Source organism: Puntigrus tetrazona, chromosome 2 (genome assembly GCF_018831695.1).
Source record: "Puntigrus tetrazona isolate hp1 chromosome 2, ASM1883169v1, whole genome shotgun sequence".
Taxonomy (NCBI): Eukaryota; Metazoa; Chordata; class Actinopteri; order Cypriniformes; family Cyprinidae; genus Puntigrus; species Puntigrus tetrazona.
In genome coordinates, this window is record NC_056700.1 from 24165038 (window position 1) to 24186146 (window position 21109).

At 36.1% G+C, this 21109-nt stretch overlaps 1 protein-coding gene across 12 annotated transcripts in view; it reads right to left on the reverse strand.

The window, feature by feature from the left end:
• svilb (supervillin b) overlaps positions 1-20344 on the reverse strand; it is a 50273-nt gene extending 29929 nt beyond the window's left edge. For 5 of the 12 annotated variants that reach the window (XM_043260863.1, XM_043260857.1, XM_043260839.1 and 2 more), the window contains exons 1-6: positions 7401-7592; positions 5175-5238; positions 3197-3276; positions 3038-3095; positions 2157-2320; positions 766-1489 (exon numbers count right to left, since the gene is read on the reverse strand). In XM_043260863.1, the coding sequence (XP_043116798.1) occupies positions 766-1489; positions 2157-2320; positions 3038-3095; positions 3197-3276; positions 5175-5238; positions 7401-7458 (1148 nt within the window). In that variant the 5' untranslated portion in view covers positions 7459-7592. Of the gene's footprint in view, positions 1-765; positions 1490-2156; positions 2321-3037; positions 3096-3196; positions 3277-5174; positions 5239-7400; positions 7593-16882; positions 17365-20211 lie in introns of those variants that run through there. The other 7 variants (XM_043260878.1, XM_043260884.1, XM_043260893.1 and 4 more) reach the window with 4 other exon arrangements.
• Positions 20345-21109: the final 765 nt, after the last annotated feature.

Below are 21109 nucleotides of genomic sequence, written 5' to 3' on the forward strand. Positions count from 1 at the left end.
CTTGTGGTCAGGAAATCTCAGCATACAAGTCAATTAATCTGACCCTCAGTGTTTCAGAAGAAATTTACAGCTCTTCTCTACTTATCAAGATAAATTTTATGTCTGAAAACAACCAATTACTGTTACACTAAATAATGTGCATTTCTCATCCACTGCTATGGGGAGACTAAGCTTTGAAAGTAGTGGGCAATAGACCATCTTTCAGCAGAGCTCCAGAGTGAAATTATTGCTGATGTCTAGTGAACGGTTACATATTTCACCCCAGCTCACCAGCTCCCTGGCACGAGTCGAAACCTGACTAAACACAAAAGCAGGTCCATAATTCAGCATTTTTTCCAGGAGTACGTTCAAGAGCTTCTGCAGTAAGGCAAAGCATTAGTCCTTGCATAGATCTGCCTTTATTGAATGATAAATTATGGGAACTTGCTTTTTCCTGCTTTACAGAATGAGTTGCAAAAAGTAAGCAAGATCTCAGATCTTTAATTTAAAATTTTCAAAATAAAAACTCTTATGAGAATTTGTTGTAAATCAGTCCTGTTAAAAAAATAAATAAATAAATCATTCAATCCCTTAACCATAATTCACATATCTATTAACTACCAATGTACCGGTTAACATTGAAGCCTTAAATGCACTAACATATCTTCAAAATAAAGGTAAAAAAATAAGCAAGTCCCATATAAGCTTGGTACTTTAAAAGGAAGTATGCCAACACAGGAAAAAAATAACATCAATCAAAATTAAGAACTGAGCACACATACTTACCCCTGTCTGTTAAGGATATTTTGAGCTTGTTGCTCGATGAACAAGTCTCCAGGAGAGATGCCATATCGCGGCGTGGGTAATGAAGCTCTGCGCGCTGTCCTAGGAGAACTTGCTACAGTGACAACAGCGACACCCCTCGCTGGTTGGGCTGTTGTTGTTTCCATTGGAACCGGAGCTTCCTGTGGGCGTGGTTTCGTACTTCGGTCAGGTGCTCGTCTAGAATTTTCCAAGTTCAATGCCCTCTCTCTCTCTCGCTCAACATCAAAGCCTGATGGTGGAGGAGCAGTATTGGAGGCGGGGTCAGAAGGCATGAAGACCCGCCCTATTCCCGAACTGCTGTGTTTAGATCTGCTGCTGCTTCGGTCCCGCCCCTCATCCTGTTCTTGCAATGCTCCGCCCCTTGTCCTGCTCTCACCACGTCCCCTGTCCGGAGGAGCCCCTTTATCGGACAGGTCAGACTCTCTCCGTGCACGTGTGTAGCGTGGCGCATAATCCAGATCCACCTCCTGGTCAAGAAGGATTCCGTAACGTTCTGATAATTGTCGCCGACGTTCAGCTTTGTAGCGTGCGATCCGCTCTGCTTTAGAGCTGAGGCTGGCTGCATCAGAAGCGGCTGGGATAGGGCCGACTGGCTCAGGGTGGGTAGATGACTGTGGATCTAGACATGTCCGAGCTCTGGATTGCCGCTCTGGAGCTTCTATCTCATCACGGCTGTAGCGCCTCACTGTAACATAAACAGAGCGAGTAAGAGACTAACAACATTCTACAATTTTGTGGGCATAGGAAATGACCCTTCAATGCAAGGACCATACCAAGTATAAAGGGGTCATGATTGGACTCATTTTGTATTGTTCTCTGAGGTCACTTATAATGTTATCAGGATTTTTATAAACAGGCAGTGATGTAGAAGCAGGTGTTGATAATCTTCGGAGGTGGTATTGATGAGGTGGAATCTGTTGTTTTGGCAGATTGGTTTCCGTATAAACTGTTTGTAGATTAAACAAATGTTAAGCTTTCTGAAAATTGAAGAAACAGTTCATCCAAAAATGAAAGTTATGGTATATTCTAAGAAACCTCAGCTTTACCAAGCTTGGAAGAGCTAAGAAAAATGTTTTAAAAAACTCAGACTGTGTTCGTCTTAAAGAAGTCTTATATACATAGAATGGCTTCGGGGTGAGTAAATAATGTCTTCAGTTACATTTTTGGGTGAACTATTTTTTGTATAATACATTGACCTGTGATAACAAAATCTTTATTTCCCAGTACATGACCACTTTAAGGAGATTTGTGGAAATAATAGTATAACAAATAGCAATAGTAACAATGAGTCGCCTTAGCTGTGCACTTTACAGTATATTGTCTGCTTACAGAAATAAACTGTGGTGACCTACCCACAATGCCTGGATCGCTGGGATCTGAAGCACGTGTATAGCGTGGCGTGTCCTCCTCCAGTAGTCGGTTGGTCACCAGGCCGGCTGTGTGTTGCATGCTTGCAGTAAGAGCAGGTGGAACATCAGCCTCAATCCCCTCCAACCTTCGTGCAATTCTCTCTTTCCTACATGATGACAGGAAGCCATTATTTGCAGTGGTGGGGTAATTTAACATTGTTAAAAGACAGAGCTTATTTAAAATAATTTAAAAGTTAAAGTTTTCAAATTTAGTATTTCTTAACACAAACTACATGATCTTTTAGAAGCAAGTGCTTTTTAAACATTTTACATCTACTTTTAAAAGAAAACCTCCTGCAATTTTAAATCTGAAAGTGCACCGTGTATAAAGTTATCATTGAAATAAGCTGTTTTTAAAACAAGTCCATTTCATGTTGACGTCAAAATGGACGTCACATTAATGTACTGCCTGCCCACTTTTCACATTGCTGTAAAGATCAACGACTCATTCTTTGTCACTAGGTGCTGCTTTTGGAGCATTAAAAGCTCACAAACACAGCTTTAAATTAAATCTGAGGAGTTTGGAAAAATTAATCCAAAAATGTATTGTTTGGGAGTCTGAACAAATAGGTTAAAAATAAATGCATGTTACAAGACAATTAAAGTGTTTTTTGACCTTGCTCCCAAAACCAAAATATGAACCTTTCATAACCCATAACAGGTGCACTTTAATCATTTTGAATGCATTTTTATGTTGCATTCAGGGTATACATTTTAACAGTTTATGCATTCCACGGAAATCCAACCCATGACATTGCATAGACCTTTAAGAATGTCATGTTAATTTTCATATGCATAGAAGACCTTTGCGAGACCACATGTACCTGTTCATTTCTGGATCACTTCTGATAGAGGTTTCAAATTGCTTTCTTAGCTCTGAAACTAAAAAACAAGAGTTGTGATAAATATCTAACATTAAGAAAAAAAACATCATTACCATTGTCCTTCAACTTTAAGCATAATGTTATCTCATCCTTTCTTACCTTTGGGCAGAACAGCAAGGATGTTTGCATCAATTTCTGTTGTACTCTTAACCAGTGATGTCCTGTCATCCACACCAAAGCTGTAAGGAAGAGATAGAGAGTTCATAATTCACCACAATGGAGCTTTAGTAAATATGCTAATGTAAGTAGACATAGTACGTTTAATTTCATTTTGGTCTTCCTGGCACTTACTGAAAGGAGACTTCAGTAAGTGTAACCCTAACCCAAAATTCTGACTGATTAATAGCAATGTTGTTCTAGGATCAACAAGGATGTTGACCCAGGAACATATCCTACTTGGCATATCACAGTATATGCACTACCTGCTTGGCCACATCTCCAAACTGATACATTATCTTGACTTTTCCAGCACCTAATCTCTGCACACCCTAGAAAAATCGGATTTGGCACAGAGTGCCTCCAAAAATTCTACACTGGCAGGTCAAGAGCAACCTTACCAATGTTCCCGTGTGACATTTTAAGCTGAATTAGCATTGAGGATCTTGAACGTTTACTTGAATCTCACAACAGGAATAGATTAGCTGCTAAGGTATTTATACATCTAAAGTTCCCCTTCACCATGGTACCAGCCTTGCCAGCCCAAACAGCACACTCCAATTACTCCTGTTTACAGCACACCCTTCACTACATATGCTGTTATGCACAACGAGCTCATACGAAGGGCAGCAGAACTCTAATGAGAGCTTAAACGGGTTTAGATTGCATTCACAGACACTTTTTAGACACACCCAATATGGAAAGAATTAAAAATTGGCTCTGTACAATTAAACTGCTGAACATTTACGTACATCAACAGTTAAATGGCCACTACATCGTTGCTGAGCTTTGTTAATTTTAAAAAATTTATAACAATAGGAAGTCCAGATCAATTATTTCACAGTATATTGAGTTAGAAACCAGAAGTGTCTATTCTATTTGGGTTTTTTTCCCCTTTATTATAAAAATTACCCTCGAACATTAGCATTTCGAACACCATTTCTTTTTCATCATTAAAAGTTGACCCTCTATCACTAGCATTCACTATTCTTTCTTTATTCCATCTACTCATTCTCTTTTTATTATAAAAACAAACATTTGCTGTGTGTACTGCATTAGAGCAACCAAGACACTTTCATATCATTGCTTGTTTGTTGGTTTTGATTTGTAAGTCACACCTGCTAAATGACTAATATATAGTTTAAGTGTCCATGTGGTGAAGGGAAGTTACTAAATGTGTCCATCACCATTCAGTAAAACCCTTGTAAATCTACCAAGCAATAAGAACATAGAATTCCAACAATGCTTTAATTAATTGTCAATGGAATTGAATATAATTTACTGTACGGAAACATACAAATTCTGATTAGATTTCTGACTACAGATTTTTTAAATACTGGATGAGTGTGTTTACGTGACTAAACATGTTTTTGTTCTTTATTGTAGACTCCAGGAGGACTGATGTTTTGATGTATTGTGGACACATTAAATGTCGAATGTGCACCTTTCTCTTTTAACAGCTTAACCAATGGGAACAACAAAAGATAGCACGCATACACCCACACATACACACTCTGGGTCTGTGATGATAACGCCTCTCCTTCTCTTAGAGCAATGTCTTTTTCGTTGGCCAGAACTATTGATTCTTCAAATCACAACTACTGACCAAAGTAAACGAAATATCTACCCTTTCATTGATCGCAAAATGTGAATGACGCAACAAACAATCAGTATCCCAGCGTTCATAGAGCAACACATTATCTGACGGCATAGATTTCTGCAGAAAAAAAAAATAAAAATAAAGTCTCTAAAAGGACTTTTAATAGCGTCTTATGAACCGCAATTAGTGCTAAGTATTAAAGAACATAAAGGGATTAATTCAGCATTTAATTCAACTAATGGGATCGGCTTTAAAACGAAGAAAATAAGATTGGGTCAAAACAAAATAGCCTTTAAAATTGCTAAATGAATGGATTCTGACCTTACGGCTCTTTTCTTTAGTAGTGCAGGGCTGTAGAGCTTCGCAGAAGCTTCACCGACAAAGCCTGTGAAAAAAAAAAAAAGACAGGTTCTCAGGTGTCTTTCACGAAACAATTTCCCACATCTATCCTAAATACAAAAAATAAAATGGACCACATAGGTCTGTTCATAACAAGAATTATTACTATACTTATAAGGTTCACTATAATTGGTTGATAAGGAAAGTTCACAGCATAACAACACGGTAATGAAACAATATTGCAAGCACTTCCATATCAATGATAAAACTTTCTTAATTAGATAATCACCCAACTTTAAAGAACTAAGCACTTAAAGCAGCGGGCAATAAAATTGTAGACTGATTATTGTCCACTCGTGTGATTTTGTTCTTGGTGTGCACGGGCTTTAACAGAACAAACTGAATTTGGCAGCTCAATTTGAATAATTCTGTGCACTAAATGTAATTTAACGTTGCTTACGGTAAAGTTAAGCAATCCAAGTTTCGTGAAAGATACAAACATTTTTATGGAATATTTCTGGAGAAATGTGCAAACTGTTGCCAACAATAACAACATATTTAAACACATTCCATCTCGACTTTGTGTTTCAGCCATTTAAACCCATCATATTACACAGGCAACAGCTTGAGTTACTGCGTTTAGCATCCTCCAGTGTGGGTTGCATGATAAATCCTGGGCTGGGAAGGGACGCTTTAAGATCAAGCTAAGAAGAACTAAGTAAACGTGGGTGTGAAGAATCCTAATCAACTTAAATCAAGTCTGGTGGATGAGTTTCCATCAGCAAGGAGACGAGAATAACAAGGCATTGTCTATAAATAATAGTTGGTGAGTTCAGGGTAAAAACACGTGTACGGAAAGACGGACATCCAGTAAACCACTTTGTCTGAAGGATTTTATGATCTGATGTGCAGACAGCAAAACAGCAATTATCACGTCTTGCCATTAGCACGTTAACACAGTGTTGACACGCAGAGACCGGGGTCATTTTATGATGAACGGAGTACAATTAGTCCGACAGCTGCAGACACTAGAGATTCAACACCAAATCAGTTGCGACTGTATACTTTGGCAGCTGGAATATAGAGATGAGGCTAAGCTAGAAGGTCACAAAATTAAACAAGCAAAACATCTTACACAGACTGAATGGCTAAAGTCTATTACTGTCCCACTTCAGTGAGGCCTGATTTAAGTTTAGTGGTTGACCGAAATGTTTTTCGATGGCTGCTGTTGATACGGATACTATCTGATGAGCAAGGCTCTTATGCTCATCCATGTTGCATTTATAAAAAAAATAAAATACAGAAATAAATAGCATAATTTTTTAAATATTACTACAATTTAAAATACTTTCTTATAATGCATTTATTCTTGCAATGGCAAAGCTGGATTTTCAGCATCATTACTCCAGTCACATGACCCGTTAGATATCCTTATATGACCATTTGGAACATTTAACCATTACCAATATTATAAACGGTTGTGCAACTTAACATTTTTGTGAAAATGTTTGGCATTTTGTGCAGTGCATTCATTTCCAACAGAATGCATTAATGAATAAATTAAAGAATACATAACCAATTCTATACGTATTTATTCATATTCTGTTTAATTGCGCTTGTGCATGATTTAACCTTTTTTTTTTTTTTCCTCAATGCTTGATGATGCCATTATTGCAATATCATGCACACATGTAGATATTATACAAAATAATAATAGCAAAGTAATATTACAGAATGTATCGGCATTTAACTGAACACTTACATATTTCCTCAGTTTTCAAAAACAAACTGTATCCATAAATTCAACTAATAAGGAGATGCTGGCACTGTGTGCAGATTTTCTGAACTGACTCCAGGCAGAATCCACACTTCGATTCATTTGGCAACAGTCATCAGCTGATACAGACAATCTCAAAATGGTCAAATCGTTCTGGCAGGACTATCACTAATCACTTTTGACGTTTACAGCAACCTTTAGAACACCAGAGGAATTCAGTTTTTCCTGCTGATCAATAATCTTAATGCTCAGCAGAACAAGAGTAATATTACTTCTGGCCCGATTTTTTTTTTTTGCTAACATTAAACTGATTTAAACAACTGCATGTTGCTTTGCTACAATGACTACTCGATCCATTTTTACTCAAATACTCATAAAATCAACCTCGCTGTCTGGAATCGGTAACCAAGCACAGAGGGTTCAAGACTCACCTTGACTACACTGAGTGACGTGGTTGAGATAGTTAGTAATCCACGGGTTCTGGAACATGTTGGAATGAAAAGGAAAGTAGAAAACTGAGGAAAAGGACAGACAGACCTAATCGCGGTCTCAGACGGACAAAGAAAGAGCAAGAGAGAGAGAGGGATCGCCACGGACAGACTCAACGTGATGGAAATGCACAGAGGCAAAAGTGGAGGGCTAAAGCAAACACATGAGAGGGTGGTAGAGAGACAGAGAGAGAGAGAGAGAGATAGGGGTGCTAAGGCAGCTCACAGGCAGTAATCTGATTACAGGCAGAAATTAGCCTGGATGATAAAAGTGGATTGTGGGAGCACAGTGGATTCCTGGACTTATGACACGAGCGCTCCTACATTTACACACACTCACACACAAGTCAGCAATCCTGGAGTCACAAATACTCAGTGATGCAAAGATGCAAGGCTTTAATTAGGTCTGACCTGCCTTTAACATCTTTTAGTTTAAAAAAAAAAAAAAAAAAAAAAAAAAAAAAAAAAAAGTAAAATAAATGTGACTCTTCGTTAAAGCTGTGTTATTAAGAAAATGGTATATTCTTATAAAGCACACTAAAGGACTGCTAAACAACATAAATGCTTTCTTCTGTGTAATTTGGAGTTTTTATGCTAACCGCTGTGAGCACAGACTTTTGGGTCCATTTCTGCTGCACTACCAGAGAGGTTAAGGTTTAGTTAGCATTGAACCGTTAGCCCCATGCAGGTATGCTATAATTACATAAGGCATATTACATGTATTACAATATTTGCCTTTTGTGATATTAACATTAACATGTAATTGGTTTCAATTTTTTTTTTTAATTCTTGAATAGTTGCTTGTTTGCATATATGTCTGCCAGTGCTGTTATTGTTTACTAGAGCTAAGCAAATAAAAAATATATTATTAAAAATAAAGATAAAATCAAATAAATCTTAAATTAAAAAGAAATAATAATAATAATTCATAACATTTTGCCTTGAAATGTTGCCACGGACAAAAATAAAACTACACAAAATATAGTAAAAAAAAAAAAAAAAAAAAGAAAACTAAAATAAAAAAATAAAATAAAAATATACATACACACAGGTTTTTATATATCTTTATTTTATATATATTTCTCAGCACTCTCGTGAATAACATTAACTTTTAAAAGGGTCTCTATCGATCACAGTATCTCAGATTGCAAATTCTTACCGAAAAATAACTACAGTATGTTGCTGCAACACACAGACATATGCCAATAGAACCTAATAAAACATCATAACTAGGTGTGAAAGTATTGTAACAAGTTGACAGTGTCATAGTGTGCACTAGAGGGAGCACTGAGAGCCAAAGGGCCTGTGGGGCTCAGTAAACATCATGGAAAACACAGACAGGCAATGTTCACATGTTTATAGCTAGCTATATAACAACACCTGCTTTAAATGCTAGATTTTTCATGTATTGAAAAAGGTAAAGCTTGACACAAAAAAAAAAAAAAAAAAAAATCACTTTCATGATTAGCACAGATCAACCAAAAGGTCTCAAATCATAGCTCTAGCAACGGCTCGGAAAATTATTCTGCTGTGTTTTTAAGAAAAGCCAAGTCATGCTAGTCAGAGTGTTATAATACCGGCAAACGCACATGCAAACATGTCCATCTCTCGGTCCTCTGTTTTACAGGACCACTCAAGCACTGCTGTCCTTAATAAGGCAATGTGTGATGTGATTGGCTTAGAGGACTCAAGGGGGTGTGGCTAACTTATGTTTATCCGGCTCTGCTGTGCATGTGCTCTCCGCTTTACCACACTCCCTCACTCATCTGTCATATTCCTTTTACTCCTGGAAGTCATATCTCTAGTTTTTCTTCTCCCTCAGTCTACTCTAATATGCAAACTGTACAATAATCGCAGTGCAAAAAAGAGTTATGACGACGTAGGTGAGGTTATGAAGGAGATATCTTATTTATTTGCCCTGAATTAGAGAGAGTACATTTGAGACGTAAAAACACAAGCTCAAATAACTAGGCTCCATGCTTCCAGTAAACCAAGGAGTTATGACTCTAGTCTATTCTGGTAATTTAGAGGTTAGAAGACCTCAGGGATGTGTGTCTTAGGTCACAAACATAAACACACAAAAACACACTCTTTAACAGAGTTTTTAAGACAATATAAAATAACAGGAGGTGAAGGAGTTACAAATGGTCAAGAAAATATAGACATACAGTAACTTTAAACGTAAGATGATGAAACTAATAATAATAATAATAATAATAATAAAATAATAATAATAATAATATGCATACATTACTGTATAGAGCACAACAGTAGGATATATATATTTATATACTTATTTTATTAAACAGATTTGTTTAGCAATAATGTCTCTATACACTGATAAATACTTACATTTAAAAGTTTGAGGTCAGAAAGACAAAATTAATTCATTAATTCAGCACATTAAATTGATCAAAAGTGACAGTAAAGACAATTTTGCAACAGATTTCAAATAAACACTATTTCTGAACCCTCTATTAAAAGAATACCAATATCCACAAAACTGCTAAACAGCAGAAATGCTTTCAAAATTATTATTATTATTATTATTATTATTATTATTATTATTATTATTATTATTATTATTATTATTATTAATAATATTATTAATAATAGCATTAATAATAATATTATTAATAGTAATACATTAATAGTAATACAATAATATTAATAACAATGATATTATTATTAATAATAATATTATTATTAATAATAAAAATAATAATAATTTCTTGAACAGTAGACATCATGTGACAATGAACCCCGCAGTAATGATGCTGATTATGGAGCTTTAAAAAAAAAAAAAAAAAAAAAAAAAAAAAAAAAAAAACACACACCCACAAGAAAATGCAACATTAAAACCGGAATCAGTTTAAAATTATTTGAAAATAAATAAAATTTCAATATTAAATCAGGAACCACTGAATTGTTTTTTTGTTTTTTTGTTTAGTTTTTTTAAATTGTCATTTACAATGCTTCTAATAAAAAAATAATAAATAAATAAATAATAAAAAAAATAATAATAATAATAATAATAATAATAATAATAATAATAAGGAAAGACAACTGTAGTCTATGACATCACAATGAAGGCATGTTCAAATCTGTGATTGCTTTCATTCATCACTTAAGGAACGTCTAATGCCGTTGCCAAGCAACAATCTTGTTTACATGAGACAAAGTTGAAAGGTGAACCACATCAAAGCATTGTGGGAAATTCCCCATTAGAAGAACAGGCCTCACACAAAAACAACAGAGTTCAGCTGAAATGCACTGACCTAAGCTAGAGATTACTTAACACTCCACGCTCGAGCACAGATGCACACTGCCGTTACCTTGACATTTATCAGCATAAGCCACTCAGATCGCTGTAAAGCTCCAGGCTGTGCAGGTATGCAAAAGAAACGAGTGTGAATTGATGTATAAAGACACCAACGATGTCACGCAGTGCACGAAAAGCACTGCTGCTTAAATGCAGTGCTTAAAGTAATCCCTTAAAATACCATTTTGCACATGTGATACAAAAAGCTTGCACTTGTTTCAGAGCAACACGTTATAATATGTGCCCATATTTGTGTTGTGGATGGATCTTCCCAATTTTTGGGATATAAGGATCGCTTTTGAACAAACAAACATTTGAAAGCAGGGGGAAACTAGATATATTTTTAGCATATCGGGTAAAAGCAATGAGACTAAATGGAGAAACGTCACAATTTTGTTAAGAAAAAGACCACCGTAATCTCAAACTGAGTCTGGAATTATTAATCAAATTATTTTAATTTGAAACCAAATTAAACACACAATGTTATCATCTTTAGCATCCATATGTCTATTGTTATTTAGATAATTTTACGAGAAATAACTTAAACTAAACTAAACACAACAAAAGAACTGGTCATATGAACTAAATCCAAATGCATTTGTACAGCACTTTCCAAAATACAGCGTTTCAAAGTAGTTTTTACAGAAAGTCATGATATTAATGGTTATATTTTAAAATTCTTAATGGGTCACATTTAACAGGCTGAAACTGCTTGACAATATAGTTCACCAATACACAACATTGTGTGCATGCGGATGTACTTCTACTTTAAAAGTTGTAAATAAACCAAATAGTGCTGGTGTAGGTTTTTGTTTTTTCTCCAAATGTCAAGTTTAACTGAATTAAATTTTAAACTTCACCTAAAAAGCTGAGTGATAATTACACATTATATAAAAGATACATATATTATGCTTTCAGTTAAAATTTAGACTTGATTTATTTAGCAAGTTAGCTAATTTCTCTTTAACAATGCATGACATACGTTATCAAAAGCAATAAAATGTATTCCTTTATGGAAATATGATGTGTCAGTGATAGCAGGGAGAGGGAAAAAAATAAAAAATAAAAAAGTGTGTAATCGCTCCCGGAATCTTTTAAAAACTCCTTTCGCACGTTCAAGCTGCAGCCTGGAGGAGGAGTTCATTCTCTAGTCATTCTCGTCTTCATCTTCTGCCTTTATTAGGACACAGAGAGCTCACTGGCAGCATGAGGTTTGTTTAAATTACTGCTCTGAGAACAAGCAGTCGAACATACCTTACAGACAGGAGTCAGGTGTGGATCCTGAACCCAGACACTGCAAGTGATTCTCTATTGAGACCGTCTCAATACGTCTCGTCCTTCTGTCTTCCCTCCAAACGTCTCTCTCCTTAAAAAGCACTAGTCTGTTCCTATACCCTTCATTTATTCTCTGTTCTCATCCTCTTCCCAACAGTCTCTGCACTTTCTGATCCCCATGAGGTGTGGCTGAAATAAGACCACTTGGACTGTTTCGTGATATGTATAACGTATACAGAACATGTATGCACAGGATATCTGGAGAGTCTACACAACAGCAAAACGTGAGATATATGATCAGTCATATAACCAGTCAACCATGCATGATGCAATACATTACCCCACTGCCAAAAAAAAATAAATAAAAAAGTTAAAGTTAAAACGAGACAAATAATCATATTTAAACAGATAAAAATGGAACCCATTCAATTATTAATTATACATATCAATTGCAAAAAACACTATGTAAATATACATACAAATATTTAAATGAATTATTATTATATTAAAAGAAAATGCTAAATAATTAATTGTATTATTGGGCAATGCAGAGAAATTAAATTAAATATTGATCTCAAACTTAAAGTGTAGTAAAAGATATCCAATATTCCTCTCAAAACAAATTCAAAAACAGTATTTATTTAAACAAATAACTGGACAATTCACTGCAATAACTATAAATACATTAAATGTCGGAAAAGAAATAAATACAAAAAAAATGTATCTCAAATTAAAAACAAATGCAAGAATAATAATATAATATAACATTATAACTAGATGCAATTCACTGAATTAATTATTATAATATCAACAGTATAAAGTCTTAAATTAATAACAGATTAAAAAAAAAAAAAAAAAAAAAAAAAAAAAAAAAAAACAACATCAAATATATACAGAAAACAACTGCGTAAAGAATAGACCGTGTAAAATATTACATGTGATTTTATGTATATCTATTAAGGGGAACACACCAGACTAAGCAGTATAAGTGAATACTGTGCAGTTTTCAGAACACAAGTATTCCGGTCTAAACACATCCTGCTCTCTGAGTCTGAGGTCTACAAACAGCAAGAACTCACATTCTCTGCTCTTATAAGGCTGTGAAGAGTCTGAATCAGTCACAGGCCTCACGTCTCGAAGAAATTTATGAAGGAGTTGTTCTTGGCTCAGTAATGGGAAATAGCTGATCTTGCGTCAATGCATTCTCCAAACAGGAAATAATGATAAAAAGCCACACGAGGTATTAATTCTGAACATCGGTTAATTTAAGCCGTTATACATACAACCTGCGCTCTTCACTCCTCTTCTGCGTTATGAAACTCATCACCCAAAAATCACTACAGACACACTTATCAAACATTGCTTAAGTACAAGAAGAAAGTCTCATCTGAAGTCTGTAATGTTGGCCAAAGTTTTGTAGCATTTGTAGCAAGGGGGGCATACTTTGGCTGATTTGCATGGACGAGTTTGCCCCCTCTGGCAGATGCCACAACTAAATCATCTGCACACAGAAAGCGTCGTTCTTCACCGACTTCACTGAAAAATGGGTATTTAATTCTGCTGTCTAATGACAGAGTTTTACTACTCCACGGTCCTGCAGCATCTCTAACTCCACAACACAAATTCAACTTCTATTCAGAGAGATGCCAGTTTGTCATAAACCGTAGCAGAATAAAAACCTCAAGGGACAAAGATAGACTGCTGTGAGCTGCAGACAATACCAGTGGGAGATTTATGGATGAATTATATTCAGACAGTTAAATCAAATGGTGACACATTGCAGAGCTAATATGATAAGAAATGCACGCGTACACACACACACAAGCAAGGCAAGCCATTAATGCAAAACACAAATAGTTACAGAATGCAGAACAGAATCTAAAATAGAATCTTTATCGAAACATAACATTGGATATGCTTTCATGATTGTTTTTTTACCGCTTTGCATTAAATGGGTGCCATGATAAGACAATCCAATGATAAGACAATCCAAAGATTTAATGAAAACAACAAAAATAAATAAATTAAAAAATACACAAGTAAAACAACATGACACCAGTTAAATCTCCTGTGAAGTGAAAAGCTGCAATATTATGGATAGGGGAAGTGTGTTTTAACTGGAAATTAGTTTAAGGTTTAATACTAATGACAAAGCTTCTTACATGCATGCATATTTTTACTTCATAAGAAGCAATAGATTGGATTGGTGTGTGATGTTTTTTTTGTTGTTGTTGTTTTGTTTTTTTTAAATCAGCTGTTTGGAATCTGACGACACCCATTCACTGCAGAGGATATATCAATGAGAACGCAATTATGCTAAATTTCTCCAAATCTGATCCAATGCAGAAGCAAAGAGAGAGTGAGGGAATTATCAGCACATTTTCAATTCTGGGCATGAAGTATGGTCCACTCTTTTCTGTATCATAATGACAATATACTGTTCTCTGTTTATATAAAACATTAAAAGAAGATATTCTGCAGATATTCTTTTACAATATTTGGGTAAAGAATGAATTAATGAATCTAGTGATTACAAGTGTATCCCGTAACCTGTAATGTAAGCAACTTCCATACATCCTCAAATACATTTGAGGATTATTCCTTCTTTTAAAACAGTGGCAACAAGTACCCAGAAACATTTATTGCAGTATATAGAAATACAAAATCAAAACAAAGGGGTTAAGTGTTGAAAGTATATCTGACTGTTTGTTTTTACAGAGGGCAGGTGCAGCTAATTCAACAGCTGCAATATCACAGTCTGGCTCCAGGCCTCACACACAATACAAATGGAGCCGTATACTCCATGTACTTTCCAGCCTTATAACCAGTGACTGTGCAGACCGCCGATTGCATACAATTATCCATCGAGTACACATTTAGTTTGTTCATCAACACACACACACACACACACACACACACACACACACTTTAGAGCTCAACTAGTTTGCTATGTTCCCAGAATTGCAAGCCACGTTCAGAAACAGCTTGACCAATAATGGCTCCCCTTGACAAAGCATGAACAGAACAAATGTGTGCACATCATTCAATACACTTAAATACGAGCCAGTTTTAGCCCATTTTATGTCACTAAACTCACATCTGTGTGTTAGGCCTAAATGAAGCAATCATTAAAGGTTACAGCATTACAGAAGATTTACTCTGTAATGCAAAGAAACAGGACAAATTACGTAGATTTTGATTAAGAGAATTTTACCACACTTGTCCATTTTTTAACTTACATGTGGTTATATTAAGGATGCATTAAATTGATCAAAAGTGAAAGCTATACCTATTTCTATTTCAAATCAAAGCTGTTCATTTTAACTTTAAATTCAGAAAAGAATCCACAAAAATAGTAAGCAGTTGAATTGTTCACAACATTGACAGTAATATTAATAAATGTTTTATGAGCAGTAAATCAGCACAATTAGAAAGCTTTCTGAAACATGTGACACTATAGGCTGAAGTAACCATGCTGAATGTTCAATAAAACAGAGTTTTCTTTTTACATTTCATTCAGGTACATTTCACAACAGCGGTTCTAGACCTGTGCAAGCAGGCAGGAGGAGGTCATCTTTAGGACAGGGTACGGTTTCAGTCACTGAGGTTATGGAGATCGTAGCCGGTCTCATATTTAGGGTACTGGCTGGACCAATCTTCATTCTTCTGAGATCACAGATCGTGATGCATGTGTCTGAGCCCAAAATATTGCAGGACCTAATGTCCAAAAATCTGAGAAAGGCAATCTGTGCACTGCCTCAGAGTATCACGCATAGGTAAAAATAATCAGTATTTAATATCTGACCTCAAAGACAATATAATAAAAATATTTGTAAAAAGTAAATACTGCTTGCTGGTGTTAATCTGAGCGACCACAGAAGCAGGTGATTTTCTCGATGCGGTTGCATGCTCCTTTGGACATCACAAACATAAACACACATGGGATGCCAGGCTTAGACATAGCAGCATATGTTGGCACGGTTCTCAGACACACTCCGGTTACAGCCCTGCTGTTAGCAGCTGATTCTAGATGAGCTTCAGACCGCTTGAAGGAACAGCGAGTCCTAACCTTCACGTTTATGAGCAACGCAACAGGGCAAGGATCTCAACGTATCATGACGAAATGTCAAGTAAAAGATCTATTCAGCTTCACGACCCTTTGGATCAAATGCCAACAGCAAAACTGTTAACTACACTATTACGAATTCTAAGAAAATCTAAATATTTCATGTCAGGAAAGTGTAGTGTAGCCACTTCCAAGTCTCTATATGGCTTCAAAAATAGCTACAGTAGCACTTAACTGCAGCCGCTGCTTTGCAAACTAAGTACTACTAAAAAAATAAGTACATGTACTACATAAAATACAATAGCTTTTTTTCTTACTAACTTGTCAAATGAAGACATCTTACTAGACAAGATGTGCCTTGATGCCTCTCTACCTCGGTAAACTCTGGTTTTGGACAGTCATTAGATGCTTAGTAAAAATCACAGTTCTACCGCCACCAACTCCAATGCGATCTCAAACCACATTAGTTCTTACAACAAATGCAGGAAGTTACATCCGCACCTGCAGAACACTAAACAGCAGTAGAAGATCGACAAAATGTACCTGTTGAGCTCTGAGAGGACACCGACGACACAAACACTGACACATGCTTCCCAACCTGTCCATTGTCCAGCAGGAGTGGATCAGGGTGGGTTGGAGTCACAGGGGGATTACGCTATCATGGGGTTTATTAAAGCCGGCTCAGCTCGAGGGCTTACAGCTGCCGCCACACACAGACAAACACGGAGAAACAAAAAGGAGGAAGATGAAAATGGTACTTACTGGTTAGTGCCTAGACAAGCTTCCTAAGTTCATTGGTGGAGGCCAAAGGAGACTATTCCGAACGCAACTGTTTCTAAAGAGTATTTTGTAATACGTGCGGGTCAGTTTGTGAATGATGAGAGGTGAAGAAATGGCAGACGCCCATCCTACTCAACCAAAGGATGCTGATCCATATGAACGAAGGATGTAAGGGAACAACGGCAGCGTTGATAGACAGGAATTAGGAAAAGGGGGAGGTAAAGGGGAAAAGAGGGGGAGAGGAGGGGAAGGGAGGAAAGAGAGGGAAAATTGGATACAGCAGACAATTAAATAAAAAAAAAAATATGAAAATTCCAATAGCGTTCAAATCCAAAAAAAAATTGTAAATAAATATTCCAAGGAATCTCTATGAAGAACTTCTGCGGGTCACTGAAAATCCACAGGTGGCAATTTTCTGAATTTCTTGTTCAGCTAACAACTCCGGAGTGACAGACTACTGAGATTCATGCTAGTGCACATGCTCACACACACGAGCAGAGGTAACCTCACCCTGGGGTCTCCATGTATGGCCTGAGAGCTGAGTCCTGCAGGGGAATCTGCCATAAATAGACTGTGGGGGGGGATCGAGAGACCCAGGGATTGAATCAGCTGTTAGATCAACAACCTCACCAGAGTACCAGAGACCGACGCATGGATCAGAGGAAACATACGGGGATGCAACTTGAAATAACAAATATTATATCCCGTAAAAAACATAGCGGGGTCCTAGTTTTTTAACTAGGTGGATTCTAATTGTATTAATATTATATTTAAAAAAGACTGTGCAACATTCATTATTGGTTTATTTCAATGAAACTTTTTTTAGCTTTTTTAAATTAATGGATTATTGTTAAAAAAGTGATATATACGCATCATACATTGCAAAGTGCAAACATTTCTTAAAATAGAACAGTGCATTCATTTTATCATCAACCACTTTTCATTGAAATAGACTTTTTAAAAACGTTACAATTTTGTATACAACAGCATATTTTCAAAGGGTAGGAAAATAATGCTGCATTTATAGAAATGGAATCATGGAACATTCGCTTATTCTAAACTGGTTACATTTGAAGAATTATTTTGCAATAATATCAGTGTGATTCATAAGTTTGTTCTAAATGGAGTTTTTTCCCCAAAAGTAACTTATGAAAACGACATTGCGCAACATTTAAAAGTGCTGATATATTAGTTAAAATTAAAAAATAAATAAATTTTTTTTTTTTTTTTTTTTTTTCAGGATTCCTAAAAAGATTATAAAAACATTTTATCATCACAAAAACAGAAAATTATGTATGAAACATATTGCATCAAACTGGCAATCAAAAAGTGGACAAGGAACCCTCCAGCTTTGTAAACCTATATTCACATGGCCTGGAGCTTGCAGGAAATGCCGACTCACTGCCAGATCAGATCGGGCTGCAGGTGGGCACAGAGCCTCGCTGGGTGATCCGAGTCACTTTTATGAGCGATGTGGATTTCTAACCAGCGCATGTCACGCTGCTGCAGTGTCACTTTCATACACTCACCCTATTCAGACTCCTGAGAAATGTTTATCAAACACCCTTCCATGTTTTCTCACCAAAAATGGCGAAGGAAATGAGCAAGGTGGTGCGCAAATGTTTATGGGGCATCCGTTTGAGAACCTTATTGCGATTTGTGAACTTCAAATGCAATAAGAACAGAAAAAGGCTCCAAGTGAAGCCTCAAACTAAACCTCATCCAGACGTATTCCATGCAATAAAAAAAAAAAAAAAAAAAAAACATGAATAATTGCAATATATAAACAATTCACATTATACTCAATTATAACCTCAATTATACAAAAATTCCTTCATTTCCTATTCAATCTGTGGTGATGTTGTTTTACTGAAATACACCCACGTGCAGATGTACTTCAGCATCTAAAGGGAGCATAGCAACAGAGATGGATGGGGTAAGTAGTAACTATAACTAGAAAGACGTATCAAAAAAAGCTCACAAGACAAAACGAGGCACACAACTCCCCTCCAAATCCACCGTACACTAAAGACAGGCAGCCATCTGCTGGACAAATCATGCTATGACGATATTTACAAGCAATAATAACTGCTTAACTCACATCTTAAGGTAAATAATGAGTTTTAAGAAACACAGAAATAAAATCAGTAAGTTTTCCCTTATAAAGAGAAATTTGATTGCGGATTTAAATCAATTACACCTGCATGTAAAGACACAATTTATACAAAGGCCAAAATTTGATTTGCAAAGCAAAATTATTAAAAAGCATCCAGATCTCTTATCCGGGGGTCAAACACGGGTTCAGACGAGTCCGCATGAGCTTTATCCATGCACACATGCAGCGGAAAGCTGATTATTAAACCTATGGACTAATGTAAAACACGCTGAGACGCACCGCATACTGCACTCATTCATGGGCTTCACCTTTGACACCAAAGCACACGCGTGCAGAGCTCATTCGATCACATGAACACACCGCACAAATGCATTTGCTGCCAAACACATATGTCCGCCGGCAATATGTCCGTTTTCTTAATGAGCTTAAAAGATTATAAAACAAGGGCATTTACAAGCAGAAGTACAGGGATGTCTTTGTTTGAATTTAAACAGCAACTCGTACTTAAAAAGCATTTTTTTTTGCATAAGCTGTAATCTTAAGGATCTTTATTTAAAGATGATTTATGTAATACGGTAGCTTATAAATAGTAGTTTTGTTCTATTGTTTCGACAATCAATTTCTAGAATAATTTTGTGAAAAGCTTACACTTTTGTCTGTCATTAAATAGAGTGATATTATATCATTTACTGCCCACCCTCATCGATAAATATCATGGAAACCTGCATTTGCAACCTCTAAACAGCTGAAAAAAACACTTGCCCAAGTCTAAAAACTGTGATGGCAACTTTTACGTTAGCCTACATTTAGCAGACACAACATACAGATGCCAAAACTATTCATCAAACACAACTGAGCCACAAATTATTTCGTTATCATCAGTTGAAATGTAGGACCGGAAGTTCTCAAAATAATGAGGCTCGAATACTATAATTAAAGAAAAATAAATAAATAAGAGTTGTCTACTTAAAACCTGGTTAAACAAACAAACAAGCAAATAAATAAATAAATAAATCACGATGAGTAGATCTGATCGATTTAGGAAAAAAAAACTGGGGAAAAAAACCCCATGAGGTTTAAAAGATCACCAAGAGTTAATTTGATACCATCATATAGCGAAAGTTTTAATTGACAGTCAGGTGCCAAATAATGACACAGAAGCTATGGATAAGCGTCTCGAAAAATATATTCTTACCTTTAAATAGACGTTCGTTCAGCTTGACACTTTCAGAGCGTGTTTTTCTGAGTTATTTGGTCGTTTCATTCATCCTGAGGTACCGAGCAAACTTCAGTGCAGCGGCATCAAAGACTTTGGTGGCATAACGCCGACGAACACGAGCTCGTGATTTCCGGTGATATGAACCAATGGCAGAACATCATTACAATTGGTAGACGCCTAGGCTAAACTATTTATCATAAGGTACTCAGTATAGGTTTCGGGTTCTAATTGCTTTCGAATGCAGGCGTATATAATGAGGTAGTGACTGAGACAAGTCCTTACATTAGATTGTGTATTTTTTGAACGTCAGCAAAAGCTAATTTGGCCAAAACAATTGTTTTTGATCTTTATGCTAACCGTTTTTGAAGGGCAGTTCATTGTTTTGTGTTGTATTTTGCTGGAAGAAAAAATACAGATATGTTGGACATCATAATTAGTAGGCTTTCAGAAATATTCACTGCAGTAAAAAGTGTAAAAACTAACTTTCCTTTTATGAGGAAAAACAGAATCATTGTTCGTTCGTTCAATCATTCATTCAGAATGATTCATTACTTTCTATAAAATATGGAAGCTGACATGACATTTTGGCTCGGTGATTTGTTAACTGTAGCTAGTTTCACTGGAGAGGAGCAAGTCTGAGAGAGCGGAAGAGTGTGTGTCTGTGAAACGTTGGTGATTTTAGCACTTTTCTCCAGCCAGACTCCCACACCGAGCTGCCAGTTGGACCCAAATGTTGGCAAAACTTATTATCAATGGATCACAACGTTGGCACAACATTTCGTGAATGTATCAGGCCAATAGAGCATTTTATGAATGAAACCTAAAATCCTCCCAGCATGCTCTAGGAGATTTGGATGAGGTCCATCTCATTTTT